The following is a 24,415-nucleotide window of genomic DNA, read 5'->3' on the forward strand; positions in this document are numbered from 1 at the left end:
GGATCGCGCGAGAGTGTACTCCGTCGTGCGCCGTAATTACGCAGTATTACGAGCGGCGTTACGACGGGGATGTTACGTTAACGCGGTTCGTGTTGTACGTGGCGCGCGCACGCGAATTAAGAAGACGGAATTAAAGCGGAGCTGCAAATTCATTCGCGCGACTGGGTTTACGACGATGTCGACCGAGATAGAAAAGCCTCTTTCACACGTTCCATAATTTGCAATCGCGTATTTTGCGCGATGAAAAAATTCTGAAAAAATAATTCTTTCAATCCTCTTTTGTACACGAGCTCAAAATCGCGCGAAAATCAAAATCCATAATCCGATCTATATCTTTAGAAATTCTATCTTTGCAACTACAACAGATTTGTTTTATGGCGTGTAACAAACTCGAACAGATTCTATACGTAACTGTAAATTTTTTTTCTAGAAAATATATAATATTTTTCGAATAAACTTTCGACGAAAACTCGCGGTGAATTTTCTGTGGCGGATCGTATGAAACGGGCTTAAGAGACACGAGAAAAGAAGAGCGCTCGCTCGCCGACTCCTCTAATGCCCGCATATTTCGCGACACGTCGCGCGGAGAGACAGTGACTCAACTCGCGATATTTTTCGCGCGCGACGTTTCATGCATACGGCATCGATGACGATTTTTCAGCAGCTTGACTTTCTCGCCACACCACTGACGGATTGATGTACTTGTATTTCGTGTATTTATCATAAAAGATATGAAATGAAATAATTAAAATCTTTGTAAATATAGATACTTTGCTTTTCTCTTTCACACTATGAGAAACAAATTATCATTTAAAAAATGCAAACATTCATAATACACTGAAAAAAAATTAATGTACTTTTACATGGAAATTTTATACTTCTTCAAAACCGGAAAAATTACCTAATCATCGCTGTAATTTTTTTTCCATATTTTTTGTAATAAAAATACATTTTAATGTAAAATATATGTAAAATATATGTAAAATATCGGTAAAATTACTATTTTTATGCAAAAATCACTTGTAATTTTAAATTTAGTATTTTTACTTTATTAGGACTTTATTTTATAAGCATTTATCCATTTTATTTATAACATTATTTCATAGCATTTATACTTTTATATAGCATTACTAACATTTCGTATGTGTAATTCTATGTTCAGTGGAATATTTTCATTTCTGAAAATACATATATATATTTTATATGAAATTACATATAATCTGTAATCTTCCATATAAAAGTAAGATTGCATAATTATGCTGGGTCGAAAAAAAACCCAGCATAATCATGTAATTTTACACAAATATTTTTTTCAGTGTAGATATTTAATAATTTTTTTATTTGTCATTAATTTAATGATAAAATCCATACTCCAAATATTGAAAAATGTTCGTTGCAAATAGTCACAAGGATCTATATATGATATTTATTACATTTTCAATTTATAGTATATAGTATATTAGGTTACATTCATCGCGGTCGAATCTTAATTTATGTACATAATTATGTATATATTATCGCACGCGAGGAAATCTATCGGCGAAGCGAGCGCGTAATAAATAATTCCTTCATTTATATAACCATAAACATGCAAAAACTAAAGAAATTAGTTATATTATTTGTTGTAAAAATAAAAAATCTTTAGAAATATCTTACAAATCTAAAGTTTCTAAAGTAATCTAAAGTTTGTATATACTTTACTATAATTGTTTTCAAATATTCTACTCACACAAAATGGAAGATTATATTTAAATAGAAGAGAAATATTTTTATGTAAATATGACACTAATTATATATATAAAAACATTTATTCCTTGTAAAAAAAGAGCAATTAAAAAATATGACAGAATAATAAAGACGTTACAAGAGATATATTACCAAAGTGATAATGTGTAATATGTCAGAATTTCACCAAAGACGCGTGTTCTTAATAGCGCGATCAAGGTCGACCTCGATTTTCAACGAAAGCAAAAGAGACGGGAAGCGATATATGATCCGGAACCTTTCGGCGGAGAAATTTCGAATGAACGTACACGATTGCCGATTAAAAATGCTTGTTCGTCTCGAATAACCGAATCCTATCGCATGACTCGCAGCAAGAAATCGCCGAAGGACGAACACGTGCACGCGCGCGCACACACAGGTGAAAGTTTGATGGAGTAGCTGGAATACGCGTTTGGTGTCAGCTGACGGGAACGCGAAACACGAAGTGTCGACAGATTGCGCGATATATCGCAATAAAATAACATTCCGATCGTATCCCGGAAGTAAGAAAGCCTTTTTAATATCATTGTTATCTGTATTTTTCGAATTAAAAAAACTTGACAATTATTTTTAATAATATTCTAAATATTATAACATTCTAAAAAAGTGTAAGAAAGTGTAATTATAATAATATAATAATAAATTCAGATATAATTTCAACTGGGTGAGATTATAAATATATGCGAACACAAAGTATCTTTGAGCCAAGTCTTTAATCGGACATATGGCTGTGCTTTTGGTGCACGTTAAAAAAAACTGCGATAATATTAAAGACATCAAACACACAGAACGCGCAAAGAGAGAAGTTAGGCGAGTGAAGGAGGAGGATTTATCGTGCGCGCGGACAGCAGCTAACGTCACGTCAAAGGTGACGTCCGGTAACCCGATGCGCATCGAATGGCTTACTAACGCAAAAAATACAAAAACTTACTTGATGCAACGAATACTCGTTCCACGTAGTCGATGAGATTCTCGGCGAAGAGAGATATTCGCAGACTCCTCGAGAGGACACGGGCAACGTAACCGGATCGGCACACGATGTATCGCGAAAAAGAATTCTACTATCTGTTGTCAATACACTGCGGCATATTTGTCTTCGGGCGCGACACACGATCGACTTCCCCTTTGACGTCGAAAAGGCGATCAGACTGCCGCCATGTGCGGATATACGAGAACGAGCGAGAGGAACGATGATGCAGTTCGCACTATTTATTTCGTTCGAACGAAGGGCGAGACGGAAAGAGAAAGAGAGAGAGAGAGAGAGAAAGAGAGAGAAAGAGAAATAGATAGAAAGAAAAGGGAGAGAAAGACGCGGCCGAATTTCCTACCCGACAGCAACTAACCCGATCGCGCGCGCGTCCCGTATCGCTACAACCGGAGTGTAGCGCACCGAGCGTATCACCGCACACTGACTGTTCCCGTCGTTCACCAAGGCGATAAACAAACTCGCCGCCCTGCCTCTTCCACGCCGCGAATCTGCGCACGCTCACCTAACCTAGTGAGCTCTCGCTCCCACCTCGCGGCCACTGTCGCTCCCACTCGCACTACTAACACGTCGCGCTCGCGGTCCTCGTCTGACTGAACTGCTCCCGTACGCGCTCCGCCGTCTTACCTCACGACCTGCGCGCGCATCCTCCTCCCCCTTCTCCCACTTCGCGCAGACACAACGCGACCGCTACGCGCAACAGCTGCTGCGATCTGTGTTTTCTTTCTGTTACTAACATTTCCTACTTATTTCGTGTTCATTTCCTACCTATTTCATGCTTTATCTAAATATTATAATATTTCATAATTGTCCTGCCTATTATTGATAACATTGTAAAAATAGGAAGATTTATGCAAAATATGCATTTCATACAACATATTAACAAGCATAATCATTTCATTGTTTAATAGAAGCAATGTAATAAATATAATTAAATGTAATAAATAATTAAAATATATATATTAATTAATTATTTATATATAATTATATTAATTATAATATATAATATATATTGAATAATATATGTAATTTGAGACAGTAATTATGCCTTTATAAGAACAAAAAAATAATTGTTTTAAATATAATAAAAATCGTAAAGATTCATTCTCTATTCTTATACTCTGCTTGTTAGGTTAATATGAAATTATGACCAACGACGATTCGAGGATATTCGGATTATGTTTATAGTAATGAGAATACAAAACATTTATATAATTAAATACCGATGTAGTTCATTATATGACATACCTGATGACGATATGACCAAATTTCACTTTCGCTACACGACGAGACGAAAATGGTGGAAATATGTACAGTATTTCGCACGGAATTTTAGGCCAAATAATCGATATCAAAATTGCCACATCGGCGTGTAATAACAACATTCGTACAACAATGTTCGTCTGATATTTGGTTATTGATGATAACTTTCCGCGCCAGATTAATTTTTACACAACAATCTCGAAAAATATGACGCGAACACGAGCCACCCGCCGCGACGTAACTCCATTTAACTGACGCGATTTGAAATTATCTGAAGTTGCGGGCAAGTAGGCGCTACAAATGCTTCGATCGCTTCGACCAATCAGGATAAAGAAATTTTATTCTTTTTTTCTGATTGGTCAATCAACGCTTCGAATTATTTCTAGCGACTCTCCGATCACACCTTAAGAGTAATAATACACTATTTCTCGACACTTGAAATATCGAAACGTTTCGAGCAAAATGAAAATCAGATTATTAATTATTTAACATGAAACTAATACTCTCATATTTTTTCTGAGACAGTTTTCTTTTAAATATATCAGAAATCGTCAAGCAAAACAAATCAGATTTCTGATAATTATTTAACATGAAAATAATATTCTAATAATTTTTTCTAAAATATTTTTCTTTCAAATATTAGAAATAATCGAGAAGTAAATATTATAAATTAATTGCATAAAATATATAATTCATTTAATGTACAGTACACTTTCCAACATTAGAAACAACTAAAATATCTTCGCCAAAATGAAATAAAGTACGTGGTTTAATATTTTAATACGAATATAAAGCTGATATAGTAATAATAATGTAAGCTTAATTATCAATTAACATAAATTGTTTATTATTTAACTTACTTATTCGTGAGTATGCGCGGCCTCTTTGTCGCACATTGATATCTTTCCATTACCGTACTTACTTTGATTAATCGTAGAGATATTCTAATTAATCGTAATTTATACGAGGTTTTTTATCTTTTGTCTTGATTGTCTTTTCTAACCGCCGAGTCAAATGCAACCTAAATGCCGTTGCACATGAAAAACATTTAGTCGTGATCGTAAAATCGAGCATTCTCAACATAGTAAAAAATGCCTCGCTGTGATTGGTCGATTTCCTTGCGGTTACGACTAAAACTTTTTCTCACCGCAAGTCTCTAGATTAGTTCATTCACTTTTCCGCCTGTCGGCGCCACCATCGTCACGCAACTAGTCGACTCTCTGTCCTCTGTCGTCGTTTCACATTTCGTGTCTCTTCTGATATACAAGTCAACATGGTAAGTGTAATATTGTGAATTTTTCCAATTTAATCTGCAAATATTCTTGCAATCCGCAAAAGCTCGCAAAAAATCGATGCATTTTCGTTTTATGAATTATTTACTTAAGCCGAAGATGCAAATATTAATCGATCAAACGCTGTTGTGATAATGTTATGATAATATGAAAATTTGCGACTTTAGGTTTAGGTTCGGTCGAGTTTTGATCCGACGTCATCACAATAACGGATAAATTAAACGTACATGCAATTGTGCATGAAATTATTGCTTTTTTATAATTTCTAGAGTCGTGTCAGAACAAAAACGGTCAAAAAGGCCGCGAAACTCATTATCGAGAAGTACTATCCACGTCTCACCTTGGATTTCCACACGAATAAAAGGATATGTGAGGAAATCGCTATCATTCCCAGCAAATCTTTACGCAACAAGATTGCGGGGTAAGTACACGATAATATCAATTTAAAAAAAAAAATTCGTGTTATTTCTTCAAATCAATAACGAATTTTATAATTTCTGCTTTAGTAAAGAGAGTGGAAATATAATTACTCGTAATTTTAATATTTAACATAATAATTAGCATAATATTTAACATAATAAAATAACTACTACATTTTCATATATAAATGAATTCAGAATTTTATATCGACTGCTTAATTCTTATTTTTATAATTTTATACATGTTTTCCATTGAACGTTATTAGGATTCTTAATAAAAATAATGATAGTATGATAACTAACTATCATAATTAACTCAATAATTGTATTTTGATATAATTCATGTAGTATTACGATAATATGACTATCACAGTTTCATATATGTAGTAATATTTAACATAATAAATAACTACTACCTTTTCATATAGAAATGAATTCAGAATTTTATATCGATTGCTTAATTCTTATTTTTATAATTTTATACATGTTTTCCATTGAACGATATTAGGATTCTTAATAAAAATAATGATAGTATGATAACTAACTATCATAATTAACTCAATAATTGTATTTTGATATAATTCATGTAGTATTACGATAATATGACTATCACAGTTTCATATATGTAGTAATATTTAACATAATAAATAACTACTACCTTTTCATATATAAATGAATTCAGAATTTTATATCGATTGCTTAATTCTTATTTTTATAATTTTATACATGTTTTCCATTGAGCAATCTTAGGATTCTTAATAAAAATAATAATAGTATGATAACTAACTATCATAAATAACTCAATAATTGTATTTTGATATAATTCATATAGTATTATGATAATACGACTATCACAGTTTCATATGTAGTAATATTTAACATACTAAATAACTGCTACATTTTCATATATAAATGAATTCAGAATTTTATATCGACTGCTTAATTATTATTTTTATAATTTTATACATGTTTTCCATTGAACGATCTTAGGATTCTTAATAAAAATAATAATAGTATGATAACTAACTATCATAAATAACTCAATAATTGTATTTTGATATAATTCATATAGTATTATGATAATACGACTATCACAGTTTCATATGTAGTAATATTTAACATACTAAATAACTGCTACATTTTCATATATAAATGAATTCAGAATTTTATATCGACTGCTTAATTCTTATTTTTATAATTTTATACATGTTTTCCATTGAACGATCTTAGGATTCTTAATAAAAATAATAACAGTATGATAACTATCATAAATAACTCAATAATTGTATTTTGATATAATTCATGTAGTATTACAATAATATGACTATCACAGTTTTATATATAGTAATATTTAACATAATAAATAACTGCTACCTTTTCATATATAAATGAATTCAGAATTTTATATCGATTGCTTAATTCTTATTTTTATAATTTTATACGTAATTTCCATTGAGCGATCTTAAGATTATTAATAAAAATAATATAACTATCATAAATAACTCAATAATTGTATTTTGATATAATTCATATATAGTATTATGATAATATGACTCACAGTTTCATATGTAGTAATATGTAACATAATAAATAACAACTACATTTTCATATATAAATGAATTCAGAATTTTATATCGATTGCTTAATTCTTATTTTTATAATATTATACATATTTCCCATTGAGCGATCTTAGGATTCTTAATAAAAATAATAATAGTATGATAACTAACTGTCATAAATAACTCAATAATTGTATTCTGATATAATTTATGTAGTGTTGCGATAATATGACTATTACAATTTTATATGTAGATTAATTTGTAATTGCTGTGTGTAAATATAATATATTAATTATTTTTATTATCTTTAGATTTGTCACTCACCTGATGAAAAGGCTTAGGCATAGTCAGGTACGTGGCATTTCCATCAAACTGCAAGAGGAAGAGAGGGAACGCAGAGACAACTATGTTCCTGAGGTTTCTGCTTTGGAACACGACATTATTGAAGTCGATCCTGAGACCAAGGAAATGTTGAAGATGCTAGAATTCAACAACATCACTGGACTTCAATTGACGCAGCCCGTTCCACAGTTTAATAGAAGATCTTAAAAAGATCACTCTTCGCTTTACACTAAACAAAATGGTTGGACCTGCACTTTTCAAATAAAACTGCGAATCAACACTCACGATATTGTACTACTTGTCTTTTCCACAGAGCATAAGGTATTTTCATAAACCTTTCATTAATAATTCCTAATCTTGACAATTAGTAGTGTAGTATTAGTATTTTAGTAGTTTATTAGTAGACTATTAGCACTATTCGTCCCAAATCATTGAAAGAAATGTTAATTCAATTGGAAATGATTTTGATCGCAAAAATTTTATATTTATTCAATCATATATATTCTCGATGTTAAATGATTGAAAATGATACGATATACAAATGCGTCTGAAAGAAACGAACAGCTGATACGACGTCGACGATGCGCGTGCGCTCAGTCCACCATTTTAATCGTGCTGGAAACTTGCAGAAGCAATCATTCGTAAACCGGAGTACTGCGACAAAAGCGCATAAATTCCTGTCTGCCACTCGATCGCTATGTAAAGGCATAATCATCGTCGTATATAATCCTGCATTCTATAGATCCGCGTCACACACACAGACGTACGGATAATCTCGTCGTCGCACATGTGCGCGCTCATCAGGGCCTTCGTCGCAGCTGATCGCATCGCGTCAATTGATCGAGTCCGCGTCCCGTTCTTTTTTTGTCGCTTTTTCCAGCTCGATAATGTCTAACGTGTTCTAGCCTTCGATATCCTCGCCGGAGGATTACGCTGCCGTTTTAGAGAAACTGGTCCTGCCGGCTCGCGATATTTCTTACAACGTCGTGCGCGATTCTGTACCGAGGAGAGGGATAGGAGGGTTACATCCCTGACTCGTTGCATTGACCAGGTGCAGCTCGAGCATTCCTTGGCACCCTAGCGAGCGTATTTACTGTCTCTATCTCTCTCGACGATCCGATTCTCTAACAATGCCGTTCCCGAGTACGAGGGAAGGGATGCGATGCTGAGGTAACGAGAGAGCCCGCTTTCTCCCGAGAATTATCGCGCTATCGAGTGAATCTCCGTCCAACAGAACGTATGTACCCGGTCGCGTGATTCGCGCACGCTACATTATAGAATTATACGCCTTCTGCACGTCATCCTCGGTCGTCGCTCATATTCCATGCGCAGTAATTTAATGCTACGACGAGGTATAAATTCGTCGACGCTCGATAAATTCGCGTTCGCGGCGGAAAGCGTTTCCCTGCGCAAAACCCAACGCCTCGACGAGGTTCGGCCCTGATGAGGCTGCGCACGACCTAGCGCGATCCAAGGCTAGGCAAGACCTAGCGCAACCTCGTCGGAGAGAGAGAGAGAGAGAGAGAAAAGAAGCGGAAGAAAGGGTGCGATGTGAGAAGGAAGAGAGAGAGAGAGAAAGAGAGGGCAAAGAAAGATGCTGCCGGCGGTGCGGAGACGCGGGGGACAAAGAGGAAAACTCGTACACGATCGGCGAGAGTCAGTCGACTATTAGTGGTCTGTGCCTTTGGAGGTGGCCGGCCACCGCAGAACCGAGCTCGACGCAGCTCGGTCGCGCTCGGTCGGCAGCTCGGGCCCAGTCGGCCGTACCGTTCTCTCTTCGTGCTTGTTCGTCGGTCCGTTCGCTCGCTCCCTCGCTCTTACGTCGCGCCTCTCGTCTCTCGTCATCAGTACGTTGTAAGCCGCGGAACGAGAACGACGGTCGCGCATCATCTCCCTCGGTTTGGGTTTCGCCCGTTTTTATTTTTTTTTTTTTACATATTAAAGGCGACGTAACAGTGTTCTCGCCATCATCGCGCTATGTGACGGATATCACGGAGCACCCTGGTGCGTACCCCGTCTCCTTTACTTGTACTCGTTCCCTTCCTCCCCTCCTGGGTTCCTCTACCCCACCGGCAGACTCGGGATCCCTCGCCCTTTACCGAGACACCTATCTACCCACCTCCCTCCTCTATCTCCTCTCCCCCAGCCCTTCCCCCCTGATCTTCGTCCACCGCCTCGCTGTGGAAAAAGAGAAAGACGAACTGCCTCGTGAACGCGCGTACGACGACGACGACTACAACGACGACGGAGACGGAAACGAAGACGACGACGAGGCGGCCACGAGGGCCTCGTGGAAAAACGTGCCTGGAGAAAACATGGAGTGCCCGCACCTTGCTCAAAGCGTGCAATTCGGCGATGACAACGTAGAAGGATCAGGCTGTATTGTGAAGGATTTGCCGTTCGTCTGCGCAGGTAGGAACTTGTACAAAGCCACGGGAGAGAAAGAGAGGCGTCTACCGATTCTAGCAATAAGCTAACTCGAGCGAGATGGAAGGAAAAAAAACGTTAGTCTGATGGAAAGAAAGAGGCGAACGGATAGATGGATGAATAGAGAGAGAGAGAGAGAGAGAGAGAGAGAGAGAGAGAGAGAGAGAGAGAGAGAGAGAGATATAGAGAGAGATAAGCCGGCTCGTCTCCCAGGTCTCTCCTCGCTCCATCGCTTCTCTTTCTTCTTTCTTTCTCAGAGCTCGGCTCTGTCTCTTGTTCCGTTTTACTCTTCTCTCTTCCTCTCGCGATTACATGGAACGCCCGCAGCAGCTCTCTCTTTCTTGCTCGCTCGCTCTCTCTCTCTCTCTCTCTCTCTCTCTCTCTCTACATCTATCTATCCACGTATCTATCTTTCTCCGTCTTCGTCCCTTTCTCCTGTATGTCGTTTCTCGTGCCACGTTCCGTCTTTTTCTCTCTCTCTCTCGTGACCCAGGCCCCGGCCGTTCCTCTCGCGGCCTTGAGCCGTCGCAAGAGCCGAGACGAGGCGGTGCGAATCTCGCCGCTCTTTTCCCTCGGGAAAAGCACAGACAGGTCGCTCTCCGGTGCGCATATTTTCGCGAACGCCCGCTATCGTCGATTCTCTCTTTCTCTCTCTCTCTCTCTCTCTCTCTCTCTCTCTCTCTCTCTCTGACGCACGAAGCAGCAACGAACGAACGAGCGGTATCGCGGATCGAACTCATCGCGCGGCTACGCGTACATGTGTATTATTCGCACACGCATACATGTACACGCTCTCTTTTTCTCCCTCGCTCTCTTTCTCCAGTGGGATGTTTCACGCGTGAGATGCGAGCGAGCGTGCAAAGTGATATAACGCGAACTTGTCGATGTATGTATGTATGTGTGTGCGTGCTCTCTCTCTCTCTCTCTCTCTCTCTCTCTCTCTCTCTCTCTCTCTCTCTCTCTCTCTCTCTCTCTCTCTCTCTCTCTCTCTCTTCTCTTTCTCTTTCTGGTATACGGCGTGTTCGCGGTCCCATGGCTCGTTCCGCGCGCGAGAGCGCGACGGCGTGGTTAGGCGATGGCGATATGGTGGTGGGTGACGATGATGGTGATGGTGGTGGTGTGCGCGTGTGCATCGTCGTCGTCCTGCTGGGAGTTCTCAGTATGCGGCGCGCGGCCGTCATTGGAAAATCAATACCAGACGGCACTAATCAGCTGGCCCTAAGACATTAGAATTCGCCGGTGAAACTAAACGTCCGCCGATCATCAGCCTCTTCTTCGAGACGATTCGCGCTGCCTTTCTCTCCTCTCTCGCGCCTTTTGGCTCTTCTCGTGTCGAGAAAAGACTTGAAAATATCGTAAAATAGGTAGAGATTTTGATATATTGATCGAAAGATCGATGTTTTACAGAAAGAAGATGGGTGTCTGTAATAGATATAGGATAGGATCTTCGTCCTTTGAGTCAGCCAGTGACATTGGTGCTCGTGCTCGCTCCGAGTTATCGATTTAAAGATACACACGGGCAATTATATAGGCAACCGTCATAGGGGGGTACTATAGAGACACAAAGGCCCCGTTGCCATAAACATTAGTTAAAGTTAACCAAGTTTCGATCGATCCTTTCCTCTCTGTCTCTCTCTCGTAGATTTTTCTAGATAGTTTTAACAGAAGAATACTAGGGGGAATCAATAAATCGTCATTCAGCGGCGGACGACGTTGCGGTAGGGACGACGATGATTCATAGTCGAGCCGAAAACACATCAACTCGCGCTATCAGTCGCGAGCAGTCGCGTTTACAGATTACAGAACTCGAAACGGCGGCGGATAAGTGTTATCGTTGACCGTTGTTAAAGTGACGGCGTTTACGAGAGACAATGCACGACGCGATGGAGACTGGAGGGACTAGGGGAGGGAGAAAAGACCGACGACGACGACGACGACGACGACGATCGTTCGAGAGAAGCGAACCGCCCTCGGAGGCCGTGAAATCCACGGTGATGGCCACGACCGACGAGAAAGAGAGAGAGGGCACCTTATTCCCCGAATCCTGGTGCAATCCTCTCCGCGCTTCTCTCTCTCTCTCTCTCTCTCTCTCTCTCTCTCTCTCTCTCTCTCTCTCTCTCGTGGCCGAGCTCCTTCCTTTCTCTTTGCGCGACCTCGGGACTATATTTATCCGAAACGTACGTGTTTTTTCTTCCCTTACGCGTTTACCGCCTGCTCTCTTTGTCCTGAAACCTCCATAGATCGGCGCAATTGAAAAGCAAAGTACGCCAAACAGCGAGACTCCACCCGAGTAAGCTAATTCCGTTCGGTGATTCGCGCTTCTTTCGTGATACCGTCGATATCTTATGTAAGCCGATGCTGTGCGATGTCTGTTCTTGGAGTGACAGTGAAATATTTTTTTTTCTTTTTTATTTCCTTCTATCTTAGATCTGTCTAATTGGACGGAGAGAGAAAATGTAGTTGATTGCAATTTCTGCTAATGATGAATTATTTGCTTATTTTCTTTAAATGGAAAAATAAAAGTAACGATGATTCTGTACAATATCTCTGAGTAATCAAAGTCCAAGTAAAGAAATAAATAACGAGTTTCGTCGGACTAAAAATACTTGCGTTTATTTTTACAAAAAAATATAATGCAAAATATGATATAATAGAAAAGTTAAATTGGGCACATACTTTCTCTCTATACTGACAATGAGTTAATTTACAGCGTTAATTGCTCTTCTCAACGCGAGCGAAAATTCTCGCGATTGTGATAGGACAGATGGTGCGTAATAAAAAAAAATAACATCTTGTCTCTTGCTTGCACACGATCGATTATTACACCTTTTTTCTTAAAAAATAGAAATGAACAATGCATAATTCGCGATTTGTACGATGTCGGCTGCGATTTTCGAGCCAGTCGCTCGTTAAGAGCTGGAGTTGCGGTGCGTCTTTCTTCTCGCCGCGACGAAATGATGATGGAGGGAAAGGTATCGGTAGGAAGTAACACACAGTCAGACCGTGAAAGAAACAGGCTGCCATCAATTTTGGGCGTGAGCAACGAAGGGAGACGAACGGTTCTATAGAGCTTAAGATGACGTTAGAGCGAGAATTTATTATTAAATGGTTAATTCCCAACGTCGCGCAAGCACTTTGACAATTTTTTAATTATGTTTGTCTTAAATCTATTTTTTTTTTTATCGAATTGTAGATAAATATATAGCAATGCAATGCAAATGCGAAACGGTGGGATTGAACATTATATTAAAGATAAAAATTAAAAGTTGTTCTCTCCTCTGAATAAGTATTCTATTAATGATCTGTGGTATATTTCCGCTGACCTGAGCTCTTTGATATTTTCGGCCGAATAAAAAAGTCTTCTCGATTTATCCGTATTCGCAGATGTATGCGTATGTTGTGTGTATAAAAAACGCGAATGTTTTTCTGTGATTATCCCTCCCTTTCGCAAACTATAATCATATCAAAGAGAATGGTTATTATTATCGACCAGATTGAATCGGAGAATAGAATATAGTTTAATATTAAAATAGACAAAAATATTAAACAAAATGAGATTATTGTTCCATTGTTGTTCAACATAAAAGTGCATGAGAGAATTTCGCAAGATGGTGTAATTTCAATGTAATGCTACATCGGCGAGAGAAAGATGTGCACGAACATGAATCAAGCTTTATCATACTTAAATGGGAACAAAGTTATCTATTAGTTAATGGAAGAAAGAGAGAAATGCGTAAACGTCCAAATGTTCGGTTTGCATCAACAACATTCTTATGTTCTCTTATGTTTATTTTTTTTATCGTTCATTATTATGTCATATTATTATCGGATGAATGAGGAATAGCTAGCTGTTTGTTGTTGGTAAATTCTAGCACAAGTCTAGGAACTCGTAGGAAGAAAACTTTAAAGATAACTTTATATCTGATAATACGTAGACACAAGAAATAACACATATATGTATAGTATGAATAGTCAGGTAGTGTAGAAGGAGATAGATACGTCACTGACAATGAGTCAGTATCCTGACGAATGGACGAACGCGCACTTTCCTCTCCGTGGACATTTGATTACTCAACACGATGCTATCGGCGATTAGCCACCGGGTTTGTGGTACTTTCGGCGATCTGTCACCACGGTTATCTGCCAAGGATGACCATCGACACGCGAATGTCAAAAAGGATTGATACTGGAATCCAAATCCTTTTCAAAATTAAATATAAATTAAAAATGCATGGATTTTCAATTCTTGCAATTATCAAAATTATATCTTTGAATATATAAATTGTTAAAAGAGAGAGAGAGAATAATCATATTCACAAATTTTAATTTTAATTATCGATGTGTTATATATTATTTTTAATTTCTCGATTTCATCTCGAAAATTATTTATATTCAAAATTCTTATCTCTACTTGATTTTCAATTCATTCGTACAATACTTTCAATATTATGTATTTTAATGAACGTTGTAATATTTATATTTATATTTAGATTTATTATTTTCGATTTCTCCAATTAAATTTCATGACTCATCGGCATCACTCATTGTCAGTAGCAACATTTATTAACAAATACTGGTCGTAGTAAATCGTATGACGTATGAATGATATATATATATATATATATATATGAATAACTTTTTCAGAAATTTCCTCGTCGTATCTCGAGGGTGTCGACGAGAGGACATCGCGTCCGCGATTAGCGTTGATTAGCGTCGCGAGAAACCGGGCGAGAGAGCGGTTCATGCTCGACGAATCGCGACGTATCCGGCAGCGGATCGATTTAAATGCCTCGGCGGAATCGCGTCGCCGTGTGCGTTCCGCACCGGCTGAGAGCGAGCGAGAGATAAAGAGACCGAGAGAGAGAGGAAGGGAGAGAAAAGTATCGCCCCTTACGCATAAAAGGACCCTCGTCCGCGCCGCCGCCGCTTTTCCTGCGCTCTGCTGCTGTTGCTGCGCCGGCTGCTGTTGCTAGTGCAGGCCGCCTGCCTGCCTTCGGCTACACGGCATTGCAAAATCGATAATCGCGCCGTTGCTAATCCGATAGCTCGTTGCAAGAGAGAGAGAGAGAGAGAGCGGGGACGCTTATTCGATACCGCTCTCCTAGCGCGGATACTTTGCCCCTGATATCGAGCACCTTTGACATTGACAGCTTGTCTTTTTTATGGTGGATATATTGGCGAGGCGTTGATAAACCTTCCGAACCTATCGATAGCACGTGTATGTGTTAAAAAATATCAATAGTTCTTTGAAGATAATATTTTTGCATAATATACATATATATAGAGAAACGTGTGATAAGATTATTATTTTATATAAATATGAGCGAGTGAGAGAAAAATGTCATTTTCTTAATTAATGATTAATAATCTTCATTTAAACCACGAAAATCTTTGATAATTAGTGCACACATTTTATATAATACAATATATAATACGAAGCATTTAGCTAAGCATTTGTATCATTTCAGTTAAAATTGTAATTATTTTAAAAGAAAATGATTCAGTTGTAAAGATTTTGGTATATTTTTTTACTTAATTGCTTCTTTATATAGACACTTTCGGAAATAATTGGAATTTTGAATAGGCAATATTTGTCGTGGTATCGATACCTGTGCAAGGTATCGTGCTGTCATCCGCAAAGTTCTCTCCCTCGCTCTTTCAGCCGCGTTGTGACTACTTTTTTGATCGTCGACGAGATGATACCGTCGACTTTTGGGTGGCAACGGTGATGGCATCGTTGACATAGGCGTGGCAGAATCGAACGAGTTAAAGAAGAACGAGACGAGAAAAAAAAATTTGCTTGATATAGTCGTCTCTTCGAGCACGCGCGAATATTTCCTCCTGCTCATACTTTAACGGTATTTAATTTAGCAACTATTAAAACATATTCTCTTGCAATTCTCGTTTTTCTGGCTCATCATCGCCGATGCTCGTTCCTTTAATTCCGTACGCTGATGCAACATTCCGCAAAATACATAACTCTCGAAGCTTAATCTTAATCAGCGATCGTTTCTCCTCGAGGATCGTCATCGGTAATTTGCGAACAAAAAAACCGCGAAATACATATGTATTCGCGACACGTATGTATCTTTCCTCGCGTGTATCTCATATTTCTATCTCATCTCTTTCCTTATATAGCTCTTATCTTCCTATATTCATAAATGATTCAGTGATTCCCAGAAGAGCGTACCGCAAAAAATGTTTAATGTCACATTGCAAAAAATTTAGAAATTTTTATTTAATATGATTTTTTTAAATTTAACAAATTAAATTTAAAGAAATATATATATAAGATTAATGTGAAAAAATTTCATTTAACTTTGATCATTTAATAGAACGTTCTTACATATGTATACAGAATATCTCAGAATCGATTTTTTTTAACGAAAGATTTTTTTTTACTAGTTACCAATTTTCTCAAAAAGTATTCCATTAAAGTATCACATCATATGTTTACTAATATTTTTAATGTGCAATATATTAAATATCTTTGTTCCTCCCCAAACTTTTCATTTAAATGATGTGAAGAAATAATATTTAATATGTTAAATAAGTAATAAGACTATATATATATATATTTAATCACTTCCCTCTTGTATTCGATGTCGTTATATTATGATAAACATTATCATCGTAATAACTGTTATTCCGACGATCCACGAGGAACATCCGCGTACACGAGGATACTGCTAGACTGATTCATTGAGCAGGCGGACATTGAATGAATGGACGAATGACGCTGTGCGAATGACTTCATGTATATTGTGATCAACTGCAAAAATGTATGCATTTTTTGGCTGATAACATTCCTTGTCACACGTGTGCGTTATCTTGTAAGAGGATGAGATATTGACATATTCGAAGGCATATCACCATAAGTGTCATTCGCGACAGCGGTTTATTTTCCAGCTGATAGCTGTAATAAGGAGAAGGGGGGATGCTAAACAAACTTTTTTCTTACAATTAGTCGGTATTTCAACGAGTAATGAGAAACTCGCGATTGAACGATAATTAATATTTACATTGATTCGTACATCTGTACTCGGTTAATTAATTTTAGTCAACGAATCTTATCTCTTTATAAATCATACTTTTCTTTCTCTCACACATACTCTCTCTTTCTCTGTTTCTCTCTCTCTTAGCTATATGCTTTGTTGTAATCTGCAAGATAGAATACTTTTACACACAAAATAAATTCAAAATAAACATATCGCAATAGATAATGAGCGTTAATGAACATTACAAATTGTTGACTTGATAATAATGTTTGCATCTATGCTAGCTAGTCTACTGCATTAGTGTAAGTTTACTGTTTTAAACAGCTATATCAATGAACTATTAATTTATAAAAACTTGCTTTTCATTAACTTTTAGTATAATTCTAAGAGACAAATTTTAAGCACATAACTATGTATATTTTTGCAACATACTTTAACATACTTTAAGAGCAAATGTTTGGATAATGAAAATTATAATTTTGTAAACATCGAGATTTATAGAACTGTTGTTTTGATTGATTTAGAGACATTTCATTAATTTTTTTGTCATATTTTTTTGTAAAAAAAATTTACGAATCAACAATGAAAAAAACATCTTTCCCTAGCAATTCTTAAGAAATATTTGTACTCGCAAACAAGATTTATTCGTGAATTAAACTCATTGTTATTAATTCTTTCCTACTTTCTTCTTTTTTTTTTTTTTTTTTTCGAGGAGATTCTTATGGCAACGAGTCACTGATTAAAACGTGGCGATAGAGCACTTGGTATGTTTTAAGGCTTCCTTACATCGGCAAACCGCGAAAATGAACACGACTCCCCAGATAGAAACGACCTTCGATATGAGATCAGATTTCCGTACACGGACTTTTGGCCGTTTCACTTTTCACACGTTCGCGATTTTTAACCTCCGTTCTAGAAACGTCTCCCTTCTCCATATTGTATAAGATTACACACCGCTCTTCGCGAATGCTAGATAATCGGTCGCCTTGAGAAGAATAGGAGAGAGAGAGAGAGAGGTCATGTGCTTGATTTTCGACGCAAATTCGCGAAATTGTCTGCATATGCTTAGCATATGTAAAGCGATGACGGATTTACGTCTTCTCAAATCAGTTGATTCGAGTTGTGCAATTATAAATGTGGTTTCCTTTCATCTTAATCGTTTATTAATTTGTGCACGATAATTAGATCATTAATTCATTTTTTACTCTAATATAAATTTTGTTTCTTACGAAATATTTGTCGAAAGGGAATGAATGAAATCATCTCCGAAATTATTTATTTTTATCCGCGTATTCAATTATTGTACTCGAGTCTCTTTTCCAAAACTTGTATATAGATCAGAAGTTTTTCGCTTCTTCTCGCTTGTGTCACCTTGATTAACATCATGTTTTTTGGAGAGAATTTCGAGAGGTCAAAAAAAGAAGGGGAAAAAAAAGCACAAATCGCCGAGAGAATCCGAAGCCCGATGGAATTCCGAGACATTTCGCGATCGATCGACTGCGAAGGGGGTGTGTCGAACCCCCACTCGCTACCGCACCCCTCTTTTACGCGTTCTCTCGAGAATTACGTAAGCTGAGACGAGCCGAAAGGCTGGGCCGACTCGTATAATTTCGCAACCGCCAGATATATTATACCCTGCGACTGGACTGGTTGTCGATCGGTTCGTGCCAGATTGTCGAAAATCATTCCGAGAACAAATGCATCGATGCATTGTAAAATTTGCATATGCGCATCACTATGCACATTTAATCTGGCCATCACAATGGATTTAAAAAAAATTAATTATCAAGAATTTAATTGCTCATATATAAGAATATGTGAGTCCAAGTTGATGCAGCTTAGAAAATCGTCATATGATTATGATTGTCCATTAATATCTTTGCATGTTTTTTTAATGCGTGAATATTTTAGAATATCGCTGTGTCAGCTGATGCACGTAACATATTAATATTGAAAATGAATAAATTATTGTAAACTAACCGAATCTATATTTCCATATACATATATTCTCAACAATATTTCAAATGCACTTTTATCATCTAGAAAAGTATATGATAGAAACAAGTGTACTTTTTTAGATGTATAGATAAAGTATGCAAATTTATTTGGCTTTAATACAGTGAATGAATAAGAAGAGATATTGTTTCGAAATCTATATATTCTTTCTTCTCTTTTATATTAAAATTAAACATTACATTTATATGTATCTTAATTTTTTGTTATGAATTTATTTTTCAAACGCCACACACGATATTTCTACATTGAGAGAATTTTTTTCTTAGAATTTACCCTGAAAATCATGAAATACTAAACTGCATAGTAAAATTAATCAAACATATTTTATATTTTATTGTAATAGATATTATTTTTGTGATAAATATTAATCAGAGAAATTCTCATAAAATTCTTTCCACACCATATCGTCCCACGATTACCATGATTTTCAGGATAAATTCTAAGAGAAAATTCTCTCTGTGTATACTTGATTATTAATTAACACGATTCGTCGATCGAGCTTATTCTGCAATTGTCATTAACATTTGTTATTATTTGTGTATAGTGTGCGGCACCGAGAAGAGTCCCTGGCTCTGTCTGCACTGCGGGGCTGTGCACTGCGGACGATACGTGGCGGGCCATGCGTTGCAACACTACGAGACTAATACTCAGCACTGCGTGTGCATAGACTGTGAGAGCCTGGCAGTATTCTGGTGAGTCCGGCCCCCCTATATCCCTTTGCTTTCACCGCCTCCGCGTGTGCTACCGTCTGCGCGTGCATCCTCTTCCTTCCTCTCCCTCCACCGTGTATATACTTTATGTAAACCGGTATAATTTCGGAGAGCTGTAAATTTTCAGTACGACGAGGCACGCGAAAATGTGCCTTACGTCAATATATCATCGCGCTTTTATTCTGTCACAAATAAATTGGTAGACTTATTAATTATGCCTTATCGTAAAACGTAGATAATTTTTTAAAATAATTTTTTTTATAATTTTGCCGCGTGTTATCAGAAACGAATTCGCTGATGTTATATCGGTTTTTTTTTCATCGAAAATGCTAAATTGTCTCGTTTCTTGCAGCTACACCTGCGACGAGTACGTGGTGAACGACACTACGAGCGGGCAGATCGAGAAGATACGGCGCGTCACCTTTCGCAAGGACGAGCACAAGGAGAATGACGAGAGCTGGAGCACGTCGCCGCCCGCGTCACCGCCGTCCTCGAGGACGCGCGACAGTGGCGGCGATCACGACAACGATCCGGACGCCCTTTGGAAGGCGGAGGTGGTCGTTAGAAATCTGCGACCGAGAACGGCACGCAAGAGACTACACTCGCTGGACGCCAGCAGTGCTGACAATCGGCCAGCTAAACGCCGTAGCTCCAAGAGTACCAAAGAAAAAAAGGTCGTCGGGCTGAGAAATCTCGGTAACACCTGCTTTATGAACGTGGTGCTGCAGTCCTTCAACAATATCAGCCATTTCTGCGAGTACCTCACGCAGATGCCGTGTCTCGAGGGCATCGCGTTCGACGAGTCCACGGGGCCGCCTACGCATCGCGGTCGAATCGTCACGCCGGGTCGCGCCAAGGAGATGTCCATGAGCGACGCCTTACTTGCCGAGGAGCTCCGAAAGGTGCTGCTCGGATTAAGCCTGGGTGGTTCCAATGGCCAGGCCATATCGCCCGAGTGCCTGTTTCTGGCCATTTGGAAGGTCGTGCCGAGATTTCGTGGCTACCAGCAGCAGGACGCCCACGAGTTTCTCACCTACATGCTAGACCGGCTTCACACCGAGCTGCTGCAGCTGCTGCCCAGGCTGGGACACGAGCCTCTAGGATTGCGTGGCAAACAAAGCATCGTCACTGCCGTATTTGGAGGCACTCTTCTCAGCGTGGTAAGTTGACCCGACCCGACCTTAGACAAAGAGCCTCGATTGCGCGCGAAACGTGCCGTCCTTGCAGCCTATTTGGCAGGAAGGAATTTCTGCGCTCTTTCGAGAGACCGATGTCGCTTGCCAAAGTCACGTTCTTCTTCGTTTTTCTTCTTGGGAGAAGCGCGGACGAATTATGGATCGCGTTTCCTCGCGCAGGTTCACTGTATGAACTGTCGTACGGACTCGAAGACGCACGAGCCCTTCCAGGACCTCTCGCTGGACATACCGGACAGGCTGCAGAGGACTAGGACGAAGGAGCAGGAGGAAGTATGCAGTCTGACTTACAGTTTGACAAAATTCTTCAAAGTCGAGGAGTTGGCCGACAGCGAGCTCTACTTCTGCGACAACTGTATGGGCAAGCAGAGGTCTACCAAGAGGTTCTGGATACACAGGCTGCCTAACGTGAGTATCGTGAACTCTCGTTTTTTGGGGGAAAAACTATATGCAATTCAGTAAGAATAGAATCTCATGAAAAAAAAAATGTTATTTAAAATTTTATTTTGACAAATTTCAATTTAAAATTTTTCTATATCCTACATTATATATTTCCACGTTTTCTCTAATGTATCGATTTTTTTACGTTGCTCTAATTTTACTGGACGGCAATGCATTTGCAGACATGCCTGTCTCGGTCGATACAGTTTGCACGAATAAGTGTGACCCCAAAAGCCAACTTTGATCGAATAAAAAAATACACGTCCAAACGTAGAACGTAGTGATTGTGTGCTCATGCTCTTCACGCTCGCTCTTTCCAGGTGTTGTGCCTTCACATTAAAAGATTTAGGTGGTGCAATTCCTATCGCTCGAAGGTGGACACGCAGGTGGATTTCCCGATGGAGTCTCTCGATATGTCTGCGTTCACCGTGCGCGGCGTGACCGGGACGAGATTGGGCGCTCAGAATAGTCATCTCTACGACTTGGCTGCCGTTATTGTGCACCATGGTTCTGGGTATGCTCTCCCTTAAATTGCTTTTAATTAAAATAAATTATTTGACGAGAACATATCGCAACTTTCCTCATAGTAGTTGCAACTATCACGCGATGCTGATATTTGATAAGATAATATACCATTGTTCGGAACGTTTATAATCTATACTTGGAAGTAGTATCTCTAACATTTCTCAATGATCGTTGAATTGTATACTGATACTTGCAAGTGCATTCTTAATTTTTAAGAGGATGGAGAAATTCTTATAAATATATATTTAAACTTGCATTGCGTTAGTTCGTTAGTTTACCAATCGTTGCATCACACAATCATATATCACAGATATTTTAATCTTTAGATATCTACATATGTTTTATAAATTTACATAGTATTATAAAAGAAAAAAATATATGTTTGATAAATATATAAAAATGCGACGTGGAGAATTATATATTTATATTAAAATCGCATGTGTTTTACAGTGCCGGAACTGGACATTACACTGCCTTCGCCGTGCATGACGGTCAGTGGTTCCATTTTAACGACAGCTCCGTGCGACCGGCGACTACCGACGCCGTCGCCAAATGTAAGCCTTACATTCTGTTCTACGTGCGGAGAGAGTTCTCCATTCCACCCCCATTGTGACGTCGTTTCTCCGACAAGAAGCCCCGTCCTGGTGCGAGCCTCGATGACGATGACGATAATATGGATGTGGAGCGAATAAAAGAGAACTGAGCGAACGTTCCTTGCGAATCTCGCACGAAACGAACAACCAAGCGGAAGGAGCAAGAGGATCGCCGGATCGCGCCTCGAGCGCTTCGAGAAATTGGAAGACGGAGACTCGTCCGCGCTTATCGCATTAATGATTGCTCATCGTTGCCAAATCGTACAATCTTGTTAGAAGCGTAATTTGTCCGCGTTCGTTATCGCGTCTCGACAAACTGCGACCTTTGAGACGCGATTAGGATAACCGGCTACAGATATAATTGCGCCGCACGCAGTCGCTTGAGCGCGTTCCTCCTCATGCTTTATCAGGCGTCAGTAAGATAATTCGCGCTACTCTCGAATATCCGCAAAAAAAAAAGTCGGCATACGAGCATAGCACGTATCGCGCCATAGATTTATTATTCTCACAATCTTTCCAATCATGTTTGTTATTTTTGTTGGAAATACTTTGACCTGTCTATTTATCGTTGTTTTTTTACAGAGATAGGACAATTTTTTTTCTTTTAGGCAGCATCTTTTTTCGTTTCTCGATCAAGATCATGATTATAACATATAATGTTTGTATGTTGAAAATTTCAATATGTGAAATTAGAAAAAACTCTTGTACCCTTGCAAACTTTATGTATATCTAGTTAAAATGAATCGAGGCGCTCATTCAGTCTATGCACTCGGATGAGTATCGAATACCAAGTTACTTACTTGGAAGCAAGTAAGAGAGAGAGAGAGAGAGAGAGGGCGAGAAGAGGCGAGAGAGCGTTACGATGTATGATTGATGCCGGACACGCATGCGTATCGTGTCAATGTACATAGCACGCATGCGGTCGCACGTGTACGTGGAGGTGCGCGATTGTATGCGAAGCGTGTGCTGGCGGGCGAAGCTTCTCTTCCTTTCTCGGTAATGGCAGAGAGAAGAAAAAGAAGACGAGAGAGAGAAAGGTAGAGAGATAAAGAGAAAAAGAAAGAAAGAAAGAAAGATGGATGACTGCGCTCGAGGTGGATCGCGGAAACGCATTGCCTTTAGCGTCGATTTTCTTACTTTACGCTCTTACGCGGCGGCGACCGTCGACCGCCCTTCTCCCCCCCCCCCTATCCTTGGTCGGATCGATTAAAGCCCTCCTCGGTAGCGGAATAATCGCGTTCCTCGTGTGTAGTTCTTAAAAACGCGAAAACGACTGGTCTTCTCGGTAGATAGATCTTTTTCTAGGCTTAGCGCACGCGGCATCGTTTCGAGGGAGCTGATAAAAGCAAGTACCGTATAGGGCCAACACAGCGTTACTTCTCAAGCGACAGCCTCCCTTTATCCTTCCCTTTCCATCCCGGATCCGTGTCTCAGATCCCTTTCCGTTCCTTCGTCGTACATGCGTCCCATGTATACTCACACACGCGCAACGTATATGTGTTCATGCACGTACATACGCGCATGCATGAATGTCACGTGTCCCGCGATCCTTTATCCTTTCCCCCAACTCCTTTGATTCCTCTTTCTCTCACGAAAGGCTCTCGACGACTCTTATGTGATTATTTAAAGACTTATTTTTTCTATAATGATAACGATAATAATAATAAGTTAATGCGTAGCGAAGAAACGTTTTATTAAGGCGATAAACTGCGATAACTGCGCATCTTCAGCAAAGACTTACTCTTCGTGTATGAACATGATGTACGGAAGTAAGCGTGCAGCAACAATATTATTGAGAACAAGTGAAATATGTACGAACGGCGAATAAATAAAGAAAACACATGAATCGACGACACGCTTCGATTACGTGCCACTAAAGCTCTTTCCG

The 24,415-nt window shown here is 38.8% G+C and overlaps 3 protein-coding genes across 4 annotated transcripts in view; 2 read left to right on the forward strand and 1 right to left on the reverse strand.

The window, feature by feature from the left end:
• Positions 1 to 3,343, reverse strand: part of Fur2 (furin-like protease 2) — a 340,885-nt gene extending 337,542 nt beyond the window's left edge. For both annotated transcript variants that reach the window (XM_083045203.1, XM_083045202.1), the window contains exon 1: positions 2,696 to 3,343. The gene's annotated coding sequence lies outside the window, so the exon portion shown is untranslated. The remainder of the gene's footprint in view (positions 1 to 2,695) is intronic.
• Positions 3,344 to 5,178: 1,835 nt separating this feature from the next.
• Positions 5,179 to 7,908, forward strand: Rps17 (ribosomal protein S17). The gene is made up of 3 exons (XM_083046502.1): positions 5,179 to 5,288; positions 5,574 to 5,725; positions 7,594 to 7,908. Exons 1-3 carry the CDS (start codon positions 5,286 to 5,288, stop codon positions 7,829 to 7,831), a joined length of 393 nt encoding a protein of 130 aa, XP_082902628.1. The 5' UTR covers positions 5,179 to 5,285; the 3' UTR covers positions 7,832 to 7,908.
• Positions 7,909 to 8,222: 314 nt separating this feature from the next.
• LOC145940862 (ubiquitin carboxyl-terminal hydrolase 3) lies at positions 8,223 to 24,377 on the forward strand. Its single transcript, XM_083046491.1, has 6 exons — positions 8,223 to 10,036; positions 19,610 to 19,757; positions 20,128 to 20,935; positions 21,131 to 21,376; positions 21,730 to 21,923; positions 22,385 to 24,377. The coding sequence occupies exons 1-6, from the start codon at positions 9,940 to 9,942 to the stop codon at positions 22,545 to 22,547; spliced, it is 1,656 nt and encodes a 551-aa protein (XP_082902617.1). The 5' UTR covers positions 8,223 to 9,939; the 3' UTR covers positions 22,548 to 24,377.
• Positions 24,378 to 24,415: the final 38 nt, after the last annotated feature.

Source organism: Prenolepis imparis, unplaced genomic scaffold (assembly GCF_030444845.1).
Source record: "Prenolepis imparis isolate NDT839.2.m4 unplaced genomic scaffold, iyPreImpa1.0 SCAF_9, whole genome shotgun sequence".
NCBI lineage: Eukaryota > Metazoa > Arthropoda > Insecta > Hymenoptera > Formicidae > Prenolepis > Prenolepis imparis.